At 39.7% G+C, this 24,705-nt stretch overlaps 5 protein-coding genes and 1 pseudogene across 11 annotated transcripts; 2 read left to right on the forward strand and 4 right to left on the reverse strand.

The window, feature by feature from the left end:
- Positions 1-25: 25 nt before the first annotated feature.
- LOC140774065 (probable CoA ligase CCL5) lies at positions 26-2,673 on the reverse strand (annotated as a pseudogene).
- A 645-nt stretch (positions 2,674-3,318) lies between these two features.
- LOC140768957 (malate dehydrogenase [NADP] 1, chloroplastic) lies at positions 3,319-7,915 on the forward strand. The gene is made up of 14 exons (XM_073109448.1): positions 3,319-3,571; positions 3,652-3,748; positions 4,543-4,629; positions 5,589-5,673; positions 5,826-6,007; positions 6,093-6,163; positions 6,254-6,344; positions 6,457-6,531; positions 6,649-6,750; positions 6,834-6,956; positions 7,073-7,141; positions 7,222-7,290; positions 7,386-7,439; positions 7,524-7,915. The coding sequence occupies exons 1-14, from the start codon at positions 3,408-3,410 to the stop codon at positions 7,575-7,577; spliced, it is 1,323 nt and encodes a 440-aa protein (XP_072965549.1). The 5' UTR covers positions 3,319-3,407; the 3' UTR covers positions 7,578-7,915.
- Positions 7,916-9,225: 1,310 nt separating this feature from the next.
- On the reverse strand, positions 9,226-12,447 carry LOC140768923 (NAC domain-containing protein 53-like). Of its 4 annotated transcripts, XM_073109426.1 has the most exons (7): positions 11,765-12,447; positions 11,466-11,657; positions 10,589-11,003; positions 10,356-10,447; positions 10,230-10,283; positions 9,985-10,129; positions 9,226-9,819 (listed from the first exon to the last, which is right to left on the reverse strand). In XM_073109426.1, exons 1-7 carry the CDS (start codon positions 12,230-12,232, stop codon positions 9,398-9,400), a joined length of 1,788 nt encoding a protein of 595 aa, XP_072965527.1. In that variant the 5' UTR covers positions 12,233-12,447; the 3' UTR covers positions 9,226-9,397. The 4 variants fall into 4 exon arrangements, with proteins under 4 accessions (XP_072965527.1, XP_072965519.1, XP_072965513.1 ...); XM_073109418.1 differs by having other exon boundaries at positions 10,230-10,447; positions 11,765-12,446; XM_073109412.1 differs by having other exon boundaries at positions 10,356-11,003; positions 11,765-12,446.
- A 1,566-nt stretch (positions 12,448-14,013) lies between these two features.
- Positions 14,014-17,929, reverse strand: LOC140772022 (ubiquitin carboxyl-terminal hydrolase 2). 3 transcript variants are annotated; one of them, XM_073113900.1, is made up of 6 exons: positions 17,861-17,929; positions 17,242-17,291; positions 16,058-16,104; positions 15,327-15,373; positions 15,145-15,247; positions 14,014-15,065 (listed from the first exon to the last, which is right to left on the reverse strand). In XM_073113900.1, exons 2-6 carry the CDS (start codon positions 17,270-17,272, stop codon positions 14,283-14,285), a joined length of 1,011 nt encoding a protein of 336 aa, XP_072970001.1. In that variant the 5' UTR covers positions 17,273-17,291; positions 17,861-17,929; the 3' UTR covers positions 14,014-14,282. The 3 variants fall into 3 exon arrangements, with proteins under 3 accessions (XP_072970001.1, XP_072970007.1, XP_072970014.1); XM_073113906.1 differs by having other exon boundaries at positions 17,724-17,864; XM_073113913.1 differs by lacking the exon at positions 17,861-17,929 and adding an exon at positions 17,702-17,854.
- Positions 17,930-18,643: 714 nt separating this feature from the next.
- On the forward strand, positions 18,644-20,629 carry LOC140772051 (putative pectinesterase 14). Of its 2 annotated transcripts, none has more exons than XM_073113938.1 (5): positions 18,644-19,062; positions 19,146-19,317; positions 19,394-19,600; positions 19,681-19,940; positions 20,154-20,629. In XM_073113938.1, the coding sequence occupies exons 1-5, from the start codon at positions 18,659-18,661 to the stop codon at positions 20,413-20,415; spliced, it is 1,305 nt and encodes a 434-aa protein (XP_072970039.1). In that variant the 5' UTR covers positions 18,644-18,658; the 3' UTR covers positions 20,416-20,629. The 2 variants fall into 2 exon arrangements, with proteins under 2 accessions (XP_072970039.1, XP_072970045.1); XM_073113944.1 differs by having other exon boundaries at positions 19,681-19,947; positions 20,154-20,305.
- A 92-nt stretch (positions 20,630-20,721) lies between these two features.
- On the reverse strand, positions 20,722-24,601 carry LOC140772042 (silicon efflux transporter LSI2). Its single transcript, XM_073113931.1, has 4 exons — positions 24,254-24,601; positions 22,806-24,173; positions 22,399-22,588; positions 20,722-21,242 (listed from the first exon to the last, which is right to left on the reverse strand). The coding sequence occupies exons 2-4, from the start codon at positions 24,015-24,017 to the stop codon at positions 20,974-20,976; spliced, it is 1,671 nt and encodes a 556-aa protein (XP_072970032.1). The 5' UTR covers positions 24,018-24,173; positions 24,254-24,601; the 3' UTR covers positions 20,722-20,973.
- Between the last annotated feature and the right edge of the window lie 104 nt (positions 24,602-24,705).

Below are 24,705 nucleotides of genomic sequence, written 5' to 3' on the forward strand. Positions count from 1 at the left end.
GAGTTAAAATGCTGTAGAATTTTTTAGGAATAATTACTCTAAAAAGACACCGAAGTTATGTAATGTAACACAAAAAAAAGGGTTTGCACCTAGAAATAGGAAATAGGAAATAGGAAATAGTAAAGGGGTCTTCGTGTAAATTGTCCCCAAATTTTTATCTCACCTCGGCATTTTCCGGGCTTCAACCGTAAAATTACTTTAATCTTCCGGGTGTATTTTAGAGTTGACGCCGTTACTTTTAGCATTTTCCCCTTTGTTTTTTCCCTTTTAATTTGCAGATTTTAAGTAGGAAGATTCGCGGCACGCGGAACGGCGTCCACCCCCACCGACAGTTTAGTGAGACTGGTAAAACCCAGCCCAAATAAGACTCTTCTTTTAATTTTTAAATCTTGACTAAAAATGACACTAATCCGAAGTCTTTTTTTTTTAAAACTTTTTTTTGCTTCTGCTATTTAAAAAAGCCACTGTTGGATGTAATTGTAATACATATATATAATTTCGGATGAAGATGTAATTATGCATAGAAGAGAAAGATGCCACAATTTGGAGGAGATGGGATGGCTGTATTGAGCCACTAATTGCTTTCGCAAGATCTTTCCTGCAATTGATATTGGGATAGCATCTACGAATGCAACCTTTCTAAACTTTAATAAGGAGCCACCTGATATAAATTCAGTACGAGAATGCATGAGACATATAGTGAGTAGAAAATAATATCCGGAACAAATTAGAACATCATATAAACCAACAAACAATATATATTTGTTTTGGTGGATACAAAGAGAATTATACCATAATTAAATTTTACGCCCAGTGTGATGATTTAGAGAGTTAAACCTGAGAGGCAACGAACTGGATGCCATCTTCATTTGTTAATCCACTTCTAGACTTTACCACACAAGCCATAGGCACTTGCCCAGTTTCCTCGTCCTCCGATCCAAGATATAGTACTCGGATAGTTAAATGAGCTTATGTTGTACGAATACTTTTGAGTTCTTTTTTTTTTTTTTTTTTTCATAGGCTACTACTAGAAAGAAGAAGATATACTCACAGTATTACTGCTGCATCAAGTATACGAGGATGTGTGAGAAGCAACTCTTCCAACTCTGGAGGAGCGACCTGCATTTGAGAGCGGCATCTATTAGAGTTTTTATCTATATAGTAACCAAATAGCTCGGTATAATATTATAGTGAAATAAAGAATAGAGACATGGACGATCGAAGTTAGTACCCGTTGTGCTTGATCAACTCCTTGATGCGATACACACACGACGTGCAAGTATCCATCTTCGTCGAAGTACACTAGATCCCCTGTCCTCAGCCACCCGTTCACGCCAGAGCCTCCGACGTGGCTTCCTTAATTTTCTAGTTTGTTTTGAGTTTAAAAATTTTCTGAACTGGTTAAGTAATTAAAGATATATTTTTATCTTTTTTATATTTAATTAAATTTGTTTTTTTAAAAAATAGACTAACTAACCAATGGAGCTTAATCTCAAACCAAACGAACCCCATTAGCCACAGCTCCCCTGGACCCACTCCGTTTCCTTTAGATCCTACCTTGACCACGTTACGCTCGCGCCCGGGCAATAATTTTCTCACCGCCCCGGCCCTCGCCGTCACGGCGAACGTCGCCGCGCCGCTGCTCTCCTACCCAGGGGGAATTGGTGCCGGAACTCTCTCGCCGCCCACTTGCTCAATGCGGAAGCGCCAGTTCCTACTACTCTCCTCAACCGCGAGAGGTCCCAGCCTCCTCTAGCTCTCGTCATTGCCGCCACCACGAGCGGCGCCGCCGGGATGTTGCTCACCCCGTGCGCCGCTGCCATGGCCGACGAGATGTCGAACAGCCGCATCACCACCGTGGTCGCCCCGGCCACCGGTAGACCCAGCGCGAAGAAAGCCAGGCCGTACACATGGAGCATCGGGAGGAACCTAGGTAGACATCAATATCCTCGGCCCCTGGTGAGCTCACCTCCGCGGCCCATTGCAACAGCGACACCTTCGAGATCAAATTATCGTGCGTGAGCATTAACCCCCTTTGCTTACCCCCGTCGTCCCAGTCGAGTAGAGCATCGCCACCACGTCGGATTGGGCCGCCTCTGGCGGCGGCGCCACAGTAGGATCGCCATCCTCCATCAGCTCCTCCGCGGAGGGACCTCCCAGGGATGTGAGGAGGACGGGGATCCCCGCGGGGGCAACCTTGTGGGACTCCTCCGGCGACGCGATTGCCATGACGGCGCCGGAGTCAAGCGCCTGTCGAGTGATCTCCGCGGCGATGGAGAGGGGGTTGGCGGTGGTGATGACAGCGCCTGGTGCGAGGACGCCGAGGACGATGGCAGGGTAAAGGACGGAGCTGAGGCAGAGGAGGAGGACGACGTAGCGGCACCGAACGCCGAGGGCGAGACGGAGGGAGGCCAAGGAGAGAGTAGAGCGGCAGAGTCCGGAGAAGCTGAGGCGGCGGCCGGTGGCGTAGTCGACGAGAGCGACTTTTACGTCGGCGATCTTGTGGGGAGGGAAGTGGGAGAAGACGAAGGTGGCCCCGTCGAGATTGGGGTCGGTTGGGACTCGGTGTCCCCGGCCGAGGCGGTGCAGTGACCTGTAGACGCTGGCGCGGTGGCAGTAGACGCTTCGGGGGTCGAAACCAGAGACGGAGATTGGGTTGGGGTCTTCTTCTTCGAATTAAGGATTCGAAATCCGCCATCCTTAGGGGTTGTAGGAGGAGGATGAAATTGGCACGAAGTTTTCGAGTGGGAATTGATGGGTTTAAAAGAAGATGGCGGTGTTGTAGAATCCGATGGGGCAAATTGTCGAATAGGTAGAGAGCATCGAAGGCCGGAACGACGGTGGACTGACGTCACGAATCGAATCTACATTGTATCCTTCACATACAACAAATGGCCTCCAATCGAAAAGAATAACTTAGCTTCTTCTTTTTCTTTTTAAATCAAAAAAGAATAACTAAGCATTTCTCCTATAGTATATAGTTAAATGGGAAAGGTTTATTTCTCCTATAGTATATAGTTAAATGGGAAAGGCTTATGCTCGATCCCTATGCAAGTGAGAAATTTAGCATGGATGGTACTAGAAATTTAGCCTTAGGAGTTAGGAGACTACCAAATAGCTGGATAGCAATCGTCAAACACGTGTCGTTAATTTCTGAAGCCCGCTGGAGTTGAAGCCCAAAACCACCTGTAGGAAGACAAACAATTGGGCCCTTACGAGATCTTCTCCAAATCCAATGGATCAGTACACGGAACTTGGATCGTGCTGTCTGCCACGTGTCACTTGTGTGGCCTTATATCTACTATATATTTCAAACCAGTTACTAAAATCCAATCCCCCTCCCTATCCACCTCCTTTCCCACTCTTCTCCACACTTCCCACTTCTCCATCTCCTCCAACTATTATCCATGGCTTTGTCGGAGATCTCCTCCTCCTATTCCATGACCCAAACCCTCAATACCAATTTGTCCTCCAAACACACGACCTCTCTCAACTCTTACGGCTCTCGGCGGCGCTCCGCGCTGCTCCACCCTCGTTGCGCGCCGAGAATTCGCTGCTCTGTGGCGCCAAAGTGAGATCTTTCTCGTTTTGTCTTGTCTAGATATTGTTCATTTTACTTTTGTATTCTTGGTGATCTCGTTTTTATCACAGCCAAGTCCAGACCCCAGTTACGACCGCCGTTCCGAGCGATGTCGTGAGCAAAAGGGAGTGTTATGGGGTTTTTTGTACCACCTACGATCTCAAAGCGGTAAATACTTGGTTGCCTATGTTTTCAGCCTGAGAAATTGGTTAGTTATAATTGCTTGGTTTTGGGTTTTAGAAGGGTTAGTGTCTTTGTGAACCAACTATAGAGGATTTTCTAGAAATGTTTTGCCTTTGACAGCACGATGTTAATTGATACATCAAAATTGAGTCTTCTTGATTCAAGTTGGTTTAGGAAAGATGAAAATTGGAGGGTTGCAACTGATATTTAGGCCATCTAAGGAGGAGGAAGAAGGTTTTGATATATCTTGGGATTTAATTTTAGTGGTAAATAGAATCTTACAAGATCTGAAACCCTCATAGTGTGTCTTCTTGCTTCCTTGACAGTATCCTGACATATGTATTGGCCACAAATATCTGATAAAGGAAGAAAAAGAAACAGCTGAAAATGCCATTAATACTTGAATAGTTTAATCGACCAACCATTAATTACAGCTCTGTCCGTCTTTATGATAGATCATTCCTGCATTTCTGGGAAGTTATGATCCCTTGAACATGAGGAATGAAAACTTTGTTCTTGACAGACGTGTACTTCATGAGGCTTAATAATCATTTTACTCATATAATTGCTGTTAGTGTTGTTGAGAAAATTGAAGGAATACTATGTATCTTTCCATTATTTTGTGTGTTTTGAATATCTTTACTGTGTTTCCTGACTTTGGAAGAAAGCATATGTGAAGTGGAAATCATTTGAGAATTTTTTACTTATCCATTTTAGTAAGCCTCATAACACTTTTGCTGCTTATCTTAATAATAATGTTTATTCCTAACAATTTATAGGATGAGAAGTCAAAGTCATGGAAGAGTTTAATTAATATTGCAGTGTCTGGTGCAGCTGGAATGATATCTAATCATCTCCTTTTCAAAGTAAGGGGTCATTACTGAAGCTCTATTTAGTGTTTCGCACTTTCATATTTAAGTAGGAAACTTGAGCATATACCTATTGCTGTTATCCACTATATATACTAGCAAGACCTTTTCATTGTGAGATTATCTACTTGTAATTTTTCTTACTAAAATGCCGAACCTACTAAATCTAGGTATATTACTAATCTTTGTTACTTAAAATGAAGTGCCTAAGAAGAGCAGGATTTGCCTATTCATTGACAGTTCTCAGGCCAACGTTTGAATTGAATTTTTAGGCTAAATTTTCTAATCTACCAAATCCCTTACAAATAGAACGCATTGTTATACATGTGTTCTACATTCGTGACACTACCTTTCGCTAATTCTGGTTATCCAAACTTCTCCATATAATTGTTGGCTCTTGCGAGCTCATAATGTTTTCTTTTCACTGTGTCTTTCTCCTTTTTTGTTTTTTTTTTTTTTAACTTAGTGACTTACCAGCAAACTGATGCAAAAGTTCTGTATGATCATTGGGTTCTAGGCACAAGTATGGTCACTGTGACTGACAATGTTAGTTCCAACTATTTGTGGTCATAGGGTGCATCTTAGACTTTTATAAGTCACTTTCTAATTTTTGGCCTTTCATTTAAGTGGTGTCACATTTAGGAGTCCAAATTCTACTTCAATTTATTTTTTCACAAAGATAAGGTATTGGTTACATTGTTGGGAGATGTAGTTATTCAATTATGTTCAATCAAGGAACTAAAGAACATTTAATACTACATCACTTTTGCTATCACATAGCATTCTAATTCTACATCTTCGGCTTATACACATTTTTCTGATAAAAGAAAATAAATTTACTAGCTTGTTCCTTGTGAAGGAATTTTGCCAGATTTTAATTGACACTCTCTCTTCATGTATGAACATGTAAACTGAACCAAATAACACATTATTGACCTTTTCACATGATATTACAGCTTGCATCTGGTGAAGTTTTTGGGCCAGATCAACCAATTGCTCTGAAGTTATTGGGTTCTGAAAGATCATTTCAGGCTCTTGAAGGTAAAGCTTATTTTAATTATCCCTGTTTGTATTGAATTCGTAATTCAAGCTACTATTGAATTTAGTAGGAGTTTAGTGGATAAAGAAGATCTGCTAATTTAGTAAGAATTTCTCTCCATAATTTTATAATGTTTATTAATCTACAATTGTAGGAGTGGCTATGGAATTGGAAGACTCTTTGTACCCTCTGTTGAGGGAGGTAAGCATAGGAATAGATCCTTACGAGGTGTTCCAGGATGCAGAATGGGCACTTCTGATTGGAGCAAAGCCAAGAGGTCCTGGGATGGAGCGAGCTGACTTATTAGATATCAATGGGCAAATTTTTGCTGAACAGGTGTATTTTCTAAATAACATGTCTGCTTCTCACAAGTCTCTTTCAGGCTTTCTCGTACTAAGCTTCTGAGTTAAATCCAATTCAGGGAAAAGCACTGAATGCTGTGGCATCCCGCAATGTCAAAGTCATAGTTGTCGGGAACCCATGCAACACTAAGTACGAACTTACATGTTAACATTTTATAGCATATTATTACTTATTAAATTGTATTGGTTATACATATTGATCTTGCCAATTTCATGTCAGTGCTTTAATTTGTTTGAAGAATGCGCCAAATATACCTGCGAAAAATTTCCATGCGTTAACTAGGTTGGATGAAAACAGAGCCAAATGCCAGGTAATTGATATGCAATTTTTCACTACATTATTGTTATGACAGCAATTGTTTCCATCCTTCCGAACATATCAATAGCGATGTAGCATACTTATATTAAGTACGATTTCTACAGCTGGCCCTGAAAGCAGGTGTTTTTTATGACAAAGTATCAAACATGACCATCTGGGGAAACCACTCAACTACTCAGGTCAAAATTTAACTTTGAAGTACTTATCTGGATTCTATCATAGTCTTTATTAAATCTTAATTTGACAATTAAATGATGGACATCTACATGTTGATGGCTCTATTTCACATTCAACAGGTTCCTGATTTCTTAAATGCCAAAATCAATGGTGTTCCTGTAAAAGAAGTTATCACCGATACGAAATGGTTAGAAAAAGAATTCACTGAAAGAGTTCAAAAGGTATATGCACGACGCATATCCGTTGAAGCAAACACATGCAAATATTTGTTTTTCCCCTTTAACATCACATGATTTATGTACAGCGAGGAGGTGTGCTTATCCAAAAATGGGGTAGATCTTCAGCTGCATCTACTGCTGTTTCAATTGTTGATGGCATTAGATCCCTTGTCACTCCCACTCCGGAAGGCGATTGGTTCTCCTCAGGGGTAAAACTTTGTAAAAGTGATTTCTATTCTTTTTGTAATCAGAATTTTTAGCTTAGTGCTTCTTCAAAATGGGCACTATATGCTTCAAAAGGCTCACTTTTACTACACAATGGCAGGTCTACACCAATGGAAATCCTTATGGCATAGCAGAGGATATAGTTTTCAGCATGCCATGTAGATCAACGGTATGTGTTCTTCAAACTTTTACCTTCGTTTTTGCAGTTTGCACGAAGAAATGTCTTACAAGTAACAATATTTCTATCAGGGAGACGGTGATTATGAGCTAGTTAAGGATGTAATCATAGATGATTTCCTCAGAGAACGCATAAAAAAGGTAGGATTCACATTGGTTACTTCACAATTTTCCCGGCAGTTTTGACTACCAAATACATATAACATCTCTTTCTTTCTTTTTTTAATTTTAAATAGACTGAAGCTGAGTTGCTTGCTGAGAAACGATGTGTTGCCCATCTCACAGGAGAGGTAAATAGAGTCATTATAAAACCCCCTTATAACAATATCTTTCTTAGTTAATAACAATAGCTTATTTTATGTCCATTTTTGCAGGGTAATGCATATTGTGATCTTCCTGAGGACACCATGCTTCCTGGAGAACAGTAGAGCATTGATAAATTATCAACATATTGTTTAAGAATCTGGCAAATAGAGCTACTGGGAGGAGCACAATAGGCAACAGAAGAAGAAGAAATATTTCCTCATAAAAAGCTTCTTGATTTGTATATGCAATAAAATGCACGGCTGTTTCTATTTGCGCTGCAGATTTTGTGCCATAACATGTAGTAACATATGCTCCCACTTTGTTGTTTTAAGTGGATAGATTAAGGATTTCAACTTTGTATTCTTCAGGTTAAATCTTGGCCGAGATTTCAGATTGTATTGGTATCAAACAGAGCAATCTTGGTGGTAATAGGCAAAAAGAACTTTACTTTTGCAGAGTATATATTAACTACTTGAATGTAAAATATATCACCAGAGAGTACTTAATAGATCACAACACATACGGTCATAAGATCACAAGCTAAGGATTACTACATTCCTATTTGCTTTTTCTTCTTCTCAGCTGCATCGGTTGCTTCGACCTGCATCTTTGCAGCCTGCAGGTCAGCTTCACTCGCTTCCTTCTCGTTTCTGGCTTTCGCCTTCTTCACCTAATAATTAGAAGTTTAGAACTAATACTCTTACTAGTACTCAAAAAATTATTTACAATTATCGTAGGAGGACATCTTTATTATTGTATAAAGTACCTGGCCTAAGACGATAGCTTTCAAATACTGCCAACTTTCCTGAAGAGAAACCCCAAAAGCGATCCCTTCCTTCTTCACCTTAGACGTGAACGAATCTCCTCTCCTTTCTTCTTCCATCGTTCTAGATGCCCAAAACTTTCAACGGCGAGTTGGAAGTATATGTAGAACAGGGGAGTGTGCCACGTATCTGGTCGGACGACACGTGGGTTCTTGAGAGCTGCACACAAGGACTCAAGCTGATCCGTAGGTAAGAAAAGCATGATTTGATGCGATTTTGTCGAGGATTTTGTTCGAGGTTTTCTTTGCAAAACCAATCACTTTTATTAGTATTGTTGTTTGGGCTTTATTCAGATTGAGTTACAAGTTTCTATGATTATTGGGACATTATATATTAGTTCAGCATCATGACTAACTGTCAGCAATAGAAATATGTGTTCAAGGACTCGAGGTTACAAAAATAAAAAATAAAGATAAATAAATAGAAACCAATGAAATAATGAGCTCTCACTTCTCTCAAAGTAAAATAAATAAACGAAAAAAATTGGAGGTTGTTGCAATAAAAGATGATGGGAATTTCGATGTCGAATCACCACATCAACAGTTTCTGATAAAAATATAATCGCAGGAATATGAGACGCATTTTTTATAGCATAAGATTTGTGAAATATAAGCACACAAAAAGATCTACACTTCCTTTATGACGAGTTTAGATAGAGTGGATATATGGGTTTCAGTGAAGCTGAGAAAGAAGACCCAATAAATTATAAGAACAGCATCAAATGTATGCAACTCGCCAAAATAAATTTTCTTGTTGCAAAGAAAGTTTGCATTAGGTAGCTTGACAGCAAACGTAGAATATACGTCAATAAAACAAAACAAAACAAAAAATTAATTCAAGCAAACTGTTCTTGCTACTCCTACTAAGCAGACAATTGTTATCAAGTTGTAAATTAAAATAGTCAAAATCTCGAATTGCATATGAGCAAGAGCTGACAGGTAGTGAGTTAAGTTTAACGGCAAAAACCTGCCATAAGTATAATAGCACAGGTTATTTTAGAGGTTATATGATGCCATACATACAGTACAAAACTTACAGGTCCATTTTACTCAAAACAGCTTATAAATAGCTTAGCCTACCAAGTCAAATGGTGTGTACTTGAGAGATGTAACCCCTGATTACCTATTACAGATACAAATACCCACTTTAAAGCTTACTGAGAGTAAAATTGCTGAGAGGAAGAAAAGATAGAAGCCACCTCGCAGCACCATCGCCATTGCACAACCATGCATTTTTGTAATTGGCTCAGAACAAACAGATGTTCTAGCAACATCACCAGCCATGCTGTAAGAGAGGAGGAGGTTGAAATCCTCATTCTTCTGCAATGGCCAGTTCTCTGTGCTGCCCGTCAATGTCACACCACTTATTTGGACCATACCGGCAGTAACATGGAATGAACTAGCTGGATGGGTTGCAGAGGTAGACTTCCCTGATGCAGCAGGAAATTCCGCAGCAAAAGCAGGTGGTGCAGAAATTGAACCCAACAAGTTTGCAAGACGTTTCCCAATAGAATTATCACTAATTTCATTCCTTTCAACATCTGGAGCAAAAGAAATTAGAAACCCTTAGGTTTAAAGCATCATCATGTTAACATGTGAATGGCACTACCCTTCTCCCAGGAGAAGCTTAAGAATAGAATTTTTCTTAAGCACAGAGAACTTATTAACATAACATGAATGATTATTTAACTACCACAGAATGATACCTGGCATAAAAGTGAGATCCTTAGATTTGACAGTAAACTGATCATTAGCCTCAGATAGATTAACAGATGAAGATGCATCACACACAACGTTAGGTTCTATAGCCGTTGGAGTGGAATCACATGTAGTAACATTTACACCATCGACCTGCAACAAATTTGGCATATCCTAGGTAATGTCCAGTTAAGACAAAAGCAGAAGGCACAATTTACATATCCATAATATGCAGTAATAGATAAAACCGTACCCCATGCATGGAGTTGGACATGTCTGAAGCAGAAGGATTAATAGTCTCCGATATCTGTACAGAACCCATAATATCATAATGTAAATTATCATCTGTGGCATCGAAGTATGCCATCAACTCATCTACCTCATCAGTCCCAGATGCACCAACAGGAAGTGAGTAGACAAGTTCATTCGCTTGGACAATATCTTCCTTTGCAGTTGCTAGATCATCAGAAGCTGCATCATAAAACACCATGTTGCCATCAGAGGGCTCACCAGGATTATTATCGCCAACCAATAGATAATTCAGCATGTCATTAGCCTGAAGATAAGAGTTATCATTAATTAATGGGCATGATTGCAATTGTTCTGGCTGACCAGTATTTTCATCCATAATGTCAAAGAACTCCTCAATATCAAGTAGCTCAAGGAAGTTGTTTTTCTCATCAATTCCATTCACAGAGTTCTGATTATTGCATGATCTTTCAACTGAAGGATAGTGCAAATTAGCAATATCTGCAAAATCATTCAGCTCAACATATCCATCACTTTGGCTAGAAAGACTACGAGAACAATTCGATACACCAGCATTCTCTCCCATATTATCATGGAGTGTCGGGCTGTTCTGCTGCCCAGGTTCATCAATATGCTTGACAATGTCATCGATCAAACTTGGATTGTTCAGAACCTCCTCTAATGAAATATCAGGAACTTCTGGACAGTTGGTATTGTTGGGCCCATTATCAAAACCTGGTGCCAAAGGAGGAGCAGCCTCAGGTAGATTCCCCAGCTCCTGGTTAGAAATAGTCAATGTTATTAGTAAAGATAAACTCAGATGCATCAGTCAAAAAAAAAAATTTTACTGAGCTAACTTATCAATTAGTTAAAAAGGAATCAAATAAATAGATGCAAAATACCTACGGTAACTGCAACATAGAAAAAAGCCGTGCAGCAGTGTCTAGAATGTGAATGCAATGACAGCATAGTCCTTAAGTCTGACCAAAATAGATAACCTCCCTTAATGTAGACAATGGGGAAAATTTCATATTTGTTGGATGTCCTCTGTAGGCTACTTAAATTAGACCTACTAACATCATGTCTATTTGAATCTAATCAGTGTGTGTGTGTGTGTAGGAAATAGATTAGCACTGCAGAAACAGTAATAATAGACCAGCCTATATCAGACTACTACAACTATACAATAGTAAAATAGAAGAAACTGAAACCAGGGAATAACAAACACCATCGACCTTACCTGCAAAAAGTCATTCATCTGAAGGTATTCTTGTTCTCCTACATTGAGCTCATCATTGCCACCATCTCCCGTCATAGGGAAACAATCAACCTCTTCTTCCCACTCCTCCTCAACAAAAGGTGCCCCATATTGTGCACCATTCTGCGGGCCAGAACCATTCTTCTGAAAGATCCTGCAAACCACATAAGAATCCTGCGCGCCAACAAGCCCATATGATTAGCATAATCATCATCATCAACAACAAAAAAAAATTAATACAAACTCCAAAATAGCACCTTTAACAAAAATCACTCATTTACCTGAGCAATCCCAGCTTGGGCTAGCTCCTCTCCTTCGAGGCGGTATTCGTGCATGACCCAATTAGTCCTCTCACCTTTTGGGGCCCGACCTGCATGGAAGACGAGGGTCTTCTTCATACCCACGATTCGCGAACCACGGCGGACCTCGCGATCCTTTCCGGTCGTCTTCCAATACCCCTGCTCCGTTGCTCGGTTGGTCCGCGATCTGTTCGAGTACTTACGATCGAGTGGGCTAAAGAAGTACCACTCCATGTCCCTGCTCCGAATCCGAGACCTCGATGGGAGGTCCCATGGCTCGCACTTGTAGAGATCGACCTCAGCGATGGCATCGACGCGAAGGAATCGACCCAAGACCTTTCTTTTGAGGTAGTAGCTCACGAGCTCTTCGTCAGTGGGATGGAATCGGAATCCCGGCGCAAGAAGCGCCGACGGATTAGAAGGATTAGTCGATGAGGAGATGTCGTTCATCTGGGGTTTCTAGAGACGAAGGCGCAATCGAGAAGGAGGATGAGACCAGATGGAGTAATCGAACGAGAGGAGCAATAATCTGAATATTTTTTTCTCACATATTTGTTGGATTTGGGGTTGGATTTGGAGGCGAAGGAGTCGAGGGTTTCAATCGCGAACGCGAAAGAGGGGAAGGAGTTTATGCGAACAAGGGAGCGAGGCAAGTCCTCATCGTATTATAAATTATCATCACTCGTCTCGCGTCTGACGGGAAATATATTTTTTCTCCGAGCTGTTCGAATATGCGGGAGTACGCGTAAGAACTTTATGGAAACAAAAAGATCTCGACCGTACATTCCTAATTTGCTGGGGTTGATGATTTCGAGCTGTATACTTGGAAGGGGGGATGTTTCATTTTGACACGCCATTTTATGTGTTTATTTCATTTTACACCCAATATTTTAGAGGATTATTACCTTTATTTTCAATTTTACAAATTACCCCTTAGTTATACTTAAAATTAAACTGTACCATAAACTTTCGTTTATATCATTCTATCTAAAATTAAGCTATTAAATTTTTCTATCCAAATTTAACTGAAGAATTGTGTAAATAGCTGTAATACCCTTATGATATTAGGAAAGTTTGAAAGTGTATTTTATTTTAAATTTAAAGATTAGAATAAGGTAAGTAAATTTGATGAAAAGAGGAGAACAATTTTAATATTTTTATATTTATTATGGGCATTTTATAGTTTACCTTTTTTGCATTTCATACCCCAGTTTATGTGTTTATTTTATTTGACATTTTGTCCATTTATTATTTTCAATTTGATCCTTACTTATTTTCCATCACATCATACAACACGAACTTTATCTTTTTTCTTTTATAGACCAGGAAGATTCAATGGGATGTCGACATGGATTAGTTTGACTGTCATTATTTGATATATAAACCAATCGTAATTAGAGGCATAAAAGAGACGAAGACCAAATCAACGCGGGGTTTGTCCCACAATTGCGTCTATGCGGAAGGGGTGTAACCCAGCCGAGTCTGATCTAAGTTTGACTTAAAATTATTTTAATTCAAGTTAATTTTGAGCTCTAGCTTCAACAAGCCGATCAATAAATAATTTCATACTTTAATTAATTCAAGCCAAATTTTACATATGATCAAACTTAAATTAAAATTAAAATAAAACCTAATTGAAAAATATAAACTAATAAAATTAAAATTTAGAACTAAACTATATAACATCAGAGTATATAACAATCCTCTTATATAAATCTTATAATATAATAAAATTAGTATAGTATAAAAAATATTTACTTATATATATATATATATAATAATTATTTTGAGTTCAACTCATTTTCAAGCTGAGCTTAATTGCGTCTTTGACAGCCCTACTATCTTGATTATTTTGACAGCCCTACTATGCGGGCAGTTTCATATAGGTTATTATGGTTAGGTAGACATTGCAAGTTGGTTGCTGAGGACCAATTGCTTAGTATGGGATTTGATTTGGAGTTAATTTAAGACATTAAAACATTAAAAAAATAGACAGTAGAACATGCGTATGGAAGATTGTCATGTTGCAATTTACACAAATAAAAGTAATGGCTCTAATTATTGAGAGTCGTGTGCTATCCAAGTTCTCATCAAATAACAACCCAAGAAAATCTTTACATTGAATTGGATTGGTATATCTATATCTAATCTAGAGGTTTACAAGTGATCAGTGCTGTGTTACAAAGAAGATAACAGAATAGTTTAGGTTTCAGCAGCAAGCAATTAATGTATGGCAATCAATCTCCGCGAATCTGGTAACCATTCAACTATAACTACAAGCAAGCTAGTTCAGAAAGTTAAGACAGCATGGATGAAATTTGCTGTCGCTTAATGGATATACCAGTACACCATCACAGAGTTAATAAGAACAACATGGCTTAATAGTTTATACTGGGCATGCCCTCTAATTTAGCAGTAAATAAGAAAGATCTTTCAAAAGGAAAACGGAAACCAACTCTGAGCCTTCTCTGCAAGATTAGAAACAGTAGGCTAGACAACTTCATCTTGGACTGGGGCTACATGTCTTCTGCTTAGCCTTCTCAATCAAAGGCTTTAGTTGCTTCTTTTCTGCGAGAATCTTGAGGAAGTTGAACAGGAAGGGTATGTAATTGTGCTTTCTCCTGATGTTTTCTGTCTTCCACTTCTTGAACTTTTCTTCCTCCATTATTATCTTCTCAGTCACACTCTCAATCCCAGACGCCACCTCTGCAAGTGATTTATTTATAGCTTCCACAGCAGGATTATGTTTACTAGCTGCACCCACATATTCATTCAGCTGCTGCAATAGATGTTCCCTCTTCTTCTGTAGCTCCTTTAGTTCAGCTGTGTATATCTCCTTCCTGTTCTTTATGATAGCCATCAGATTGAACCTAATCTCGCTTTGTGAGTATCGTTCAATACGTTCCTGGATTACTGGCTGTACCATGCGTAGCCAATCCAAGTCACCGGGTCCACCAGGGCATTGCCCAAGGCTTATGGGTCCTTCCTTCAGTCCATCTAGCTCATACAGAACCCCATCCACAGGCAGATAGCTTATGAAGTGGTAAACATCGTCTTCCTTACCTGCAGCTTTCTGCTCTTCAGGTACAAATGGTTCTGGTCTTGCAAAGCTGTTATGAGCTGTTCGAATGGCTTCACTGTTATTAATAGCCAAGCCTTTGAGTTCTGGTGGGAAGTTCTTCGTGAAATCCTTTAGCATCAAGAGTTCTGGACCAATATCTACATCTGGACAATTCATGAGAATTGAAAGAATAGCTTGAGTTGCACAGGCATTGTTAATAACCTGCAAATGTACAATCAGCCTCATTAGACAATTGCAGAGTACATAAACACATCCACAAAAAATAGCTAGGGATTCAAACCTGGCTGGCAAAGAAAAGGTTAGGATTTGGATCCTTGATTACTAGGCGATCATCCTTTTCCCCGGGTCGCCATTTAAATAGGAATATTAGCCCATAAACTGGCCTGTAAAAATAGCGATATTATTAAGTACAGAAAAAAGAAATAGAATTTCATATAAATGGCAGCAGGTCAGATTCTGAACCGCAAATCATTAAGGGAGTCCAGATCCAGTGAATACAGTTCCTCCACCTGTTGGCAGAAAAAGATAGTATAGATTTTCATTCTTAAAAGGAATAGGTGAAGTGCCTATCATAATTGAGACACCGACAGAAACTAGTAAACTGACCGCAATGTGTTTGAATTAGAACTTAAACATTCTATTTAAGAAACAGAAAATAAAATTTAGAAACTAAAATAACCTATTGAAAATATTGAATATTTAGGAGTAGACTGTTATCAAATTGCAATAATATAAAGGATGATTACTTTTTTACCTCCTGAACTATCACACTTTTCTACAATGACCTTCTGAACAAACTAAAATAGTCTATTGACAGTATTGACTGTTTAGGAGTAAACTGTTGTCAAATTGCAATTATATAAGGGATAATTGTTTTTTTCACCCCTTGAACTATTACATTTTTCTACAATAACCCTCTGAATTTTTTTAGGGGTACATAAATAACCCCCTGATTTTATTTTTTTGGTACATGCTAATTTTCTAACTAAAGAGGTCAAGTGAGATATTTTTAATAGTTCACGGAGTCATTATGTACCAAAAAAAAATCATGGGGTCATTGTAAAAAGTGATGATAGTTCAAGAGGGTGAAAAGTGAATTTTCCCTAAAATAAGTGTGATTCACATCATTAGCTAAAAGTATTAAGAGCTAAGGAAAGTGAAAAGAAGAATAATTTAAAATAGAATGAGCTTACTTGAACACCTTTTACTTGCATCTGTTGAATAAGTTCAGTAAAAACCCCTGAAAGACAATCCACAATTAGTTGCAAGGATGAAGAAGATTCTTTTGGAAGTCATAATCTTATAATTAGAATGAACGGATGAAACTGACGCCTGATAGTAAAACATGCAAGCATTTTCAACAACTGACTTGAACTAAAGCCATCAATATGATTCTCAATTTCTACTCAAGTCTTTTTCAACAACTAACTTGAACTAAAGCCATCAATATGCAGTTCAAGATAACTCATCCAGCTTTAATATATTTTTAACATGCAAGCATTTGCAATAGCACATTCTACACCCTGGCAAGTCTATGATGCCAAAAGCCTGACATGCAATGATGGACAGTTTTTCACAGAATGTTTTCTTGCCACTGTAAAAGCTGCAGAAACCAAGTATATATCTGGCTAGAAAAAAAGGATACCAAAGCATGATGCATGAAGCATGAATTCAGAACAAGGAATAGCACCTTGTCCTGTTATTTAACATTTCAATTACTATATAATCAGATTCAATTATGGACTGTATGCTAAGTCTTCTTAATTCCCAGGTGAATCAGCCTATACAAAATTATCTGGCTCATTATCCCTGAGCATTACTGGTTGAATGAAGATATGGAATAGAGCATTATGTTTATTATCTAACACAGTTGCATTGTGAAGCTTGATGAGGTCTTTTCTTGGTAAATGCAGTTGTTCTGGAAAAGAAAAGCACGAGTACATTACTACTCAAGTTCTAGACGGTTGATTGTATTATGAACCTTGTACGTGGAATTGAATCTTGTTATAGCAGAAGTCAGAAAGAAAATTAGTGAATATACCTGTACATAGATAAATGTTCGCAAAAGTACCTTGATATAAGTTACTATTGAAGGCAAATACATGCACAAGACAACAAACAAACTCAGAACACTAATTAAATTGATTATGCTATGAAAGCAATGAAGAAACAGAAAACAAGAAATTTCTGGTAAATTATACTTCTAGATTATGCATGTAATAGCAGGCATTGATCTTCAAAAATTAAATCCTGAGTGAATTCTATAAAGGAGCAAGGACAAGATGAAAATAGAGAAGAAAATTTCCCGACTTACTCAGATACATTCCAAATAAAACATTGAGTGAAGATAAAAGATAGATTTGCATAGATAACTTACCAGGATCGGACTCAATAGTGCACCAAGACATGATGAGAAATCCTTAACAGCTGCACAATGTAAGAGACGGATACCAAAATTTAGTACAATAATAAAATCTGCATCTTTTAATTACTCGGATGTGTATCTTACTACAATTGTGAGAATACAGCGTTTAAATCGACACGAAAAATAAAGGGCATGCAGTGATACACCAGCATATCCAACCGACTCAAATACTCGACTCTTTTGATTCAGCCAACGAAATCTTTCGACGAGCCTAAGGTACCCTAATCTGAACAACAACTACTCAACATTGCTTAAAATCCCCAAAACATACAGCCGACTTCAAGCCAAAGGAACCAACTTTAGCCCTTTCCTTGAATTTCTACTTCACGAATAGCAACTAGAAGCAGCTACTCTACCAGAATCGCACTAAAATTTCAAAAAAAAAAAAAAAGAAACAAATAAAAGATCTCACGAGAATGATCAGCGATTGCGACCTTGCTCGGAGGGCAGACTGCGATCTCCCTCTCTCTCGGTGAACCCAAAACCCCTAACAGTAGTTATTAAAACCCTAGAGTTACAAGTAACGAGATGCCCTAGAATTATTAGAATATGGGGTAGAGATCGCCGATACCTTCTCTGCTGAGGATTGGGGGTTTTCTAGGAAAGAGTAATTAAGAGAGAGCGAGAGGCGAACTCGGTGATGGAGTCGGATAATTTGTATATATCCACCGTTGTATTTGTGAACTGGAATTGGACGGCCCAGATCCACCGAGGACGACCTGGTTAGCACAGTGATAGGTTAATGTATTTGGGTCCGAGTTCCGACTCGAACTCGAACCCGATCCCTTAGATTAGATTAATGGGTTCGCCGTCAGGTGGACCCTACGTAAATTTGTGGAGAGCTATTAGATGGTTATGAAATTATGATTTCAATTGATACCTAACTAATTTATTTCATGAGCAATCTTGACCGCAGCTCAAATGGACTCAAATATATTACTAAGAGGTGTCTCAACCAACCAATATCTCCATGAGTATTACTTTTATGAGAAATGACATTCCCTTTTGTCTACCACATATGATGAAGTTAGATCCTCCTCTAAGATCTAAACTCTTTTTAGTACTACCCATGCTTGTAAACCCCCCTTTTTGTCATACAGATTAGAAGGAGGTCAAATAACATCATAACTCTTTGCCACCCTTAACATTTATAAAGCCTTAGCGTAGGCATCTTCCAACCTCCACTACTTCTGCCACCCCTTCCACTACCTCTCCAAAAGCTCAGATCACAGTCATTATCACAAACACACACACTTCCCTTCACCTTCAAGATTCCACGCTCCACCTCTCCCTCCCAAAATTTGTATAAAAACCTCCCACATCCTCATAATATACTCAAAGCAACCCAAAAAAAATAAAATATATCAGTATGAGGGGAGCCACTAAGCCTCTCATATGGACTACTTCAGCCATTGCCATTGCACTAGTTGCCATTGTAATTTCTTCAAACACCTTTCCTCCTATCGTTACCAACAATCGCATTGGCACTCTAAGGGGCATTGTGGATGATATGCTCGACCGCATAGTATGGTGGAGCAGCCGCCACCACCATCACCACCACCCCCACCACCCCCACCATAAGAAACCCAAGTCGGCTTGCGACGATCAGTACAAATGGGTGTCGGCGATGGCGGCCGACCGGAATGCGAGTCTAGTCCTGTCTGTCGGTCTGAAAGGTTGCGCAAACTTCACCAGCGTGCAGAAGGCTATCGACGCAGTTCCTGATTATAGCCCGAATAGGACGCTCATCGCCATTGATTCCGGCGTGTATAGGTTCGTTATAACTTACCAATTACAACATTGCTTCTGATGATTTGTACGTAGTTGATGCAACGATAGGTTGTGCCCAATGGCAGGGAAAAGGTGGTTGTTTGGGCTAACAAGACGAACATCACAATGCAAGGCAAGGGCTACCTCAACACATCGATAGCATGGAATTCCACTGCAAACTCCAGCGGAGGGACAGTTTACAGCGCTACAATCTCAATCCTCGCTTTCAACTTCGTAGCCTACAACATCAGTTTCCAGGCAGATTTATTAATTGCACTACACCTTTGCTTCGAGTCTTCTCTTTACTCAAATGTTGTCTAATGATCAAACGCAGAACACAGCACCTCCCGCATCCCCGGGGGACGTCGGCGGACAGGCGGTGGCGTCGAGGATAGCCGGAGATCAGGCCGCTTTCTACGGTTGCGGCTTCTACGGCGCGCAAGACACGTTGCTCGACGAGCGAGGGCGGCATTACTTTCGCGAGTGCTTCATAGAGGGGTCCATCGACTTCATCTTCGGCAATGGAAGATCTCTCTATGCGGTAAACAAAGATCAAATCTTAATCAGATTCTGCTCAAAAGAAGAAGTGGTGGTCAATGTTTACTTACTGTGGGTGTGCAGGAGTGCAGTATTAGTTCGATAGCAAAGCAAGTGCAGAGTGGAACTGGGGCTATAACTGGGTGCATCACAGCCCATGGAAGGCAATCTGCCGCAGAGAAGACGGGGTTCTCGTTCGTTAATTGCAGCGTTGCAGGAACTGGGAGGATCTGGCTCGGCCGAGCTTGGGGGCCTTATGCCACTGTGGTGTTTGCGAGAACGTATATACCAAGCATTGTAGCCCCTGAAGGATGGAACGATTGGAATGACCCTACTAGAGACCAGTCTGTGGTTGATCCTTGCTGCTATGCTATCTCCTTACTGATTCATTCTTCAGAAGTAGACCACCATTCTAATCATAGACTAAACAAAAATACTAAGAAACTTCAGCCGAAAAATTGACGACCCTTGACCTGATTTTTTATTTATGTGCATGGTTTTTTCTTTTTAATCTTCGTTCAGTCATCGCCTTGAGGATTTGTTTTACTTTCTTGTAGGTCTGTGTTCTTTGGGGAGTTTGAGTGCATGGGACCAGGAGCTAACAGCACACAGAGAGTCTCATATGCCAAGCAGATGGATCAATGCCAAGCAGCTTCCTTCATGGATATCTCATACATAGATGGCAAAGAGTGGCTGCTCCCTCCTCTTCAAAACGATTGGATTAATCCATGTGATCCACGTCGACATAAAGAGCTCATCAAGACATTCAAATCAATGGCTGACGGCGAGAATTCTACCCCTTTAAGCTCAGAGATGTAGCAAACAAAAATTGATACTATATATTATTACATATACACTAAATTATGTGCTCGATCTCCTAATAGAGATAGCATGATATGATGCAAACGAGAAAGTGGAGGATTTAATAAATATTTATATACACTTATATGGGTGTGCTTGATTTTTTATTGTTAAGGTGCAAGAAAAGCTTCGAGAGAGCAGAGACATCACCATAATTCTCTCATATGCCTTGTAATCCATCTGTATTAATGACAAATTCATATGATAAAGATTTCGAAAACAAAGATTTATAGTGATATCTGAGATATTGAAATACCTCGATGATTGCCTCAAAGTAAATATCTCTTAATTCATCCTGGTTCATCCCAAACCAAGATGCGTGAAAGTTTCAGCCTTTAAACATTACAGAATATGCATAGAATACAAAGGCTGCAGAACGTGCCTTTAATTTGTGCCTCAACAATGCACCATGCATGAAAGAATGTTTACAAGCTTGTTTTCTAGAATTTTTACACGAAGATATTTTCATAACAGCACAAGGGATTCGAATTCTGGATAGCTCTTCAGCGATTCACCTCAATAATTCCTAATAAGCAGCAACCCAAGTGCGGTGATAACAAGAGTCGAGGGAAACCCAAATCGCAGATGGCTGAAAAATGAGAGATTGTAGCCACAATGTTGAGCTCCGCGAGCCTGCTCACAAACAATCAAGTTCGCCGCTGATCCCAGCAATGAGAGATTCCCAGCCACTGTGCTTACCCATGCTAGAATGAGCCATGCCTTGGTTTCTTCAGCTGGAGAAATATTTGCTGCTGATGCTGCTACCCGAGCTCCAAGCAAGAGAACTGAGAAAGAATGCAAGTCACAGTCATATTATTACTGTCTGTGGCACAGTTAAGTAAGAAACCACTCAACAATGCCAGTACAATCTCCATATTGTTTCTGTGAACCAACATAAACAACTCTAGATAGGTTTCAGTTCTTGCCCATTTTGAGATTATTAGATTGACCCTCTTAACATTGGAAATATTACTATGCTTTAATTCAACCACCAAAGAAATATCACTATGAAATGTCAAAAAGGGTTTTAGCTGGCTTGCAGTCATAACTTTATTATCTGATGTTTGAATTCTGACAACAAATCTTATTATGCCACCATATGTGTCTGAGGTTGCATCAAGTTAAACAGTATAACAATATCCATTGAAAAGCTCTCCAATAGACAACTAAGCTGTGCATCCAGCACGATGCACTGAGAGTGACTTTTAAGATTTTCCTTCATACATGTCAGGAGAACTTATATGTAGATCTACCACATAACCTTGGGAGGAAAAAAAATGAAAAGAAGCTGGTGACACGTTTCAGATTCCAAGAATCAAGACAAACAGGTCCCTTTCTGGCTACCATAGTTCATATATCATCAATTGTGTGCTCCCCACTTCATTCTGCAGTATCCTTGGGAGAGTGATAAGTACTCATATATTATGTCATCTTTTTCTCATATGAGAAATGGAAGCGTTAACTATGGACCTAAATGTGGCATATTGTCTCATTCTTATAAACTATCAAAGACACTAGAAATCAAGTCCCCTGACTCTGGGAAGGTATTCAGTAAGAATTCATCTAGCATTTTTGCAGGCCTTGTCAAATCATTGTGTCCACTTATTATAGTTAAGAAAGCCAACGAATTTCAAAGGTGGTGAGAAGTATGACACCAACTGCTTGTTGGCACATTAGGAACCTTCGGAGAAAGTTCAGGGTATACCTTTCATGCAAATGCTTCTGCTTTAATGGTAGAATTACAGTCAAGCTCTTTTCATTAGAGATGCATGCACATAATATACTGACAATGGAACATCAACTAAATTACCCACAAGACTAATTTGATAATTACAAACAGGAGCTGATTGAGATTGTGCATTTGACATACAAAGCAATAAACCGGCTACTGTACAAGCAAAACTAAGTTAATGGCAATTGAGGAGCCCAAAGAAGGCTTACCAGTTGGTACATTGGAGGCAACATTTGAAAGGAAAAGAATAACCAAGGCAAGCATAGCTACTCCTCCAATACTGTCACTTTGGGCATATGGTTCCATGAAATCCCATAAGGCGCTTGGTATGCCAGTTTTATTAAAGCCATCAACAGTAATGAACATCCCACAGAAGAATATCAATAATGAATAGGATACCTGGTTCAAATTCATGTCCGCTCAGATAATATGCTTTCAGAGAACAAAAATCAGACTATACATTCATTCTATTAAAGATATACACAAGAAAAACTTTTTCAAAACGATCGTTGCTTGATTATCTAAACTTCAAAATAGCCGCAAAGAATGAAAATTCTTGCATTTTGACAATAAAAAGTAGCATAAGACAGCCAGATCTGCTGGTTATAGCAATTACCTTCTCTAGGCAAGGACGAGCATCTTTGAAATCAAGCATAATGAGAGCGAGAGCAGCAGTTATTGCAGTCCATGACATATTTAGCCCTAATAGCATAGAAATGAGCATTCCAAGAGTCACAAGATAGACACATGTTTTCCATAACAATCTCTTCCACCTCTCTATGGGAAATTCCTTGTCTTCAGAAGTATGAATAGAAAATCTTCCATTCATACCATTTCTCTGTCTGCCACTTCTCGCAAATCTCAACATACCTTCTTCTCTCATTTCATGAACCCTAACAGTGCTTTCCACCTCTTTCAATTCATCTGCAACGTTTGCAGATTCAGCTCCCTCACTGGCAGCTGATTGTACCATTTGTATGTCATTCTCGCTATGACTTAATCTGCTCCTTAAATTTTCTGCATGTCCATAGTCTCCCTTTACTGAAGGGCTATGAATGATAGACTGGATGACTAAATTGCCATCCTGAGAACTCCTTGAAGATAAGTGTGACATCGTCGCAGGCGAAAAGCGATGAGAAGTGACATCCTCTTCCGCTATTACTTCTGCTGCTGCTGCTGCAGCCACCTCTACATCCTTCTCACTTGACAACATCCTCCAGAAATAGCACAAAAGAATGGCAGCATTCACGCATATTCCCACAACCATAGCAGGAAGGATACCCAACACAAACTTCCCGAAAGTAATCTTACTCTGAACAGCTATAACAAGGTTCTGTGGGTTACCAATTGGAGTGGCGGCAGAGCCAATGTTTGCACTCGAAGCAAGTGCTAGGAGGAACGGCTGCGGCGGTAGATTGTTATGTCGTGCAATTTTGAGGATGAACTCAGTAAGAACGACACAGCTGGTATCATTGGTGAACAGAGCACTCGAAACCGCAGAAACAACACAGATCCTGCAGAGCAAGTCCTTGCTACCCCTACTCTTCCATGAGAGCAATTTACCCAAATACTTGAACATGTCAGCTCTCTCAAGATAGACACTTACAACCATGGTTCCGAAGAGGAGGCCAAGGATCGGGAGGTCGATCGCTGCATAAGCATCATCGGCGGAAATTACGCGGAAGATGACCATAAGCATGGCACCCAGAAGAGACCCGGCAGTCCTTCCAATGGGCAGGAAAGGAACCGAGGGGAAAACAGAGATAATCCAGAAGATGCCAAAGGCAATGGAACCTAGCACTACTTTTACAGTTGGTGCCATGACCATCTCTCTCTAGCTTGGGGATGCCAAACCCTCTGCTCTCTAACTTGGCAATATTATCTACAATTTGAAGTCCCAAAGACCATAGACAAATGGGAAAACATTGCTCAAAATACTCCCAAATTCTTAAGGGGGAAAAAATTCAAACACCATCTGTGCGCACTACGAAAGAACACAAGCAACAGAACATAAAGCAAGAAATAACAAGAGTACAACGATTTAAAAGTCCAGTAAACAGATACCATCTTTAAGAGGAGTTTGATACTTATTTGACACCACTAGAAGACGTCAAATTCTGCTTCTCAGGAGAACCCAAGATACAAAAACCGCGGAAAGCCTACAAAACATCGCCAAGTCCTTAGTTTTCCCAGCAATTCTTGATCCAGGTATTCAAAGGAGGCAAACTTTTAGGGGAAATCGCAGAGTTCAAAACACATCTACTCCAATCAAAGCACAAGAAGGACGCTAAAAGAATCAATTAATTATAGAGCTCGCGATCCCACCAGGTCTTTGGGGTTAACTGGATGACATGTGTACAGCTTTGCTCTCGTTGATTAAAACTGCTTTTGTTTTATACATATAGACATGTGGTATTTTGGAAATCGCCTTGACTATTGGTATAAGCCATTTAGGCTTGGACTGTTTCATCCGCCCTCTCTCATCATCACCCTTGTGGGGGCGACGACGTTCATTT

This window comes from Typha angustifolia, chromosome 2, assembly GCF_048772165.1.
Source record: "Typha angustifolia cultivar Huaian chromosome 2, ASM4877216v1, whole genome shotgun sequence".
Lineage (NCBI taxonomy): Eukaryota > Viridiplantae > Streptophyta > Magnoliopsida > Poales > Typhaceae > Typha > Typha angustifolia.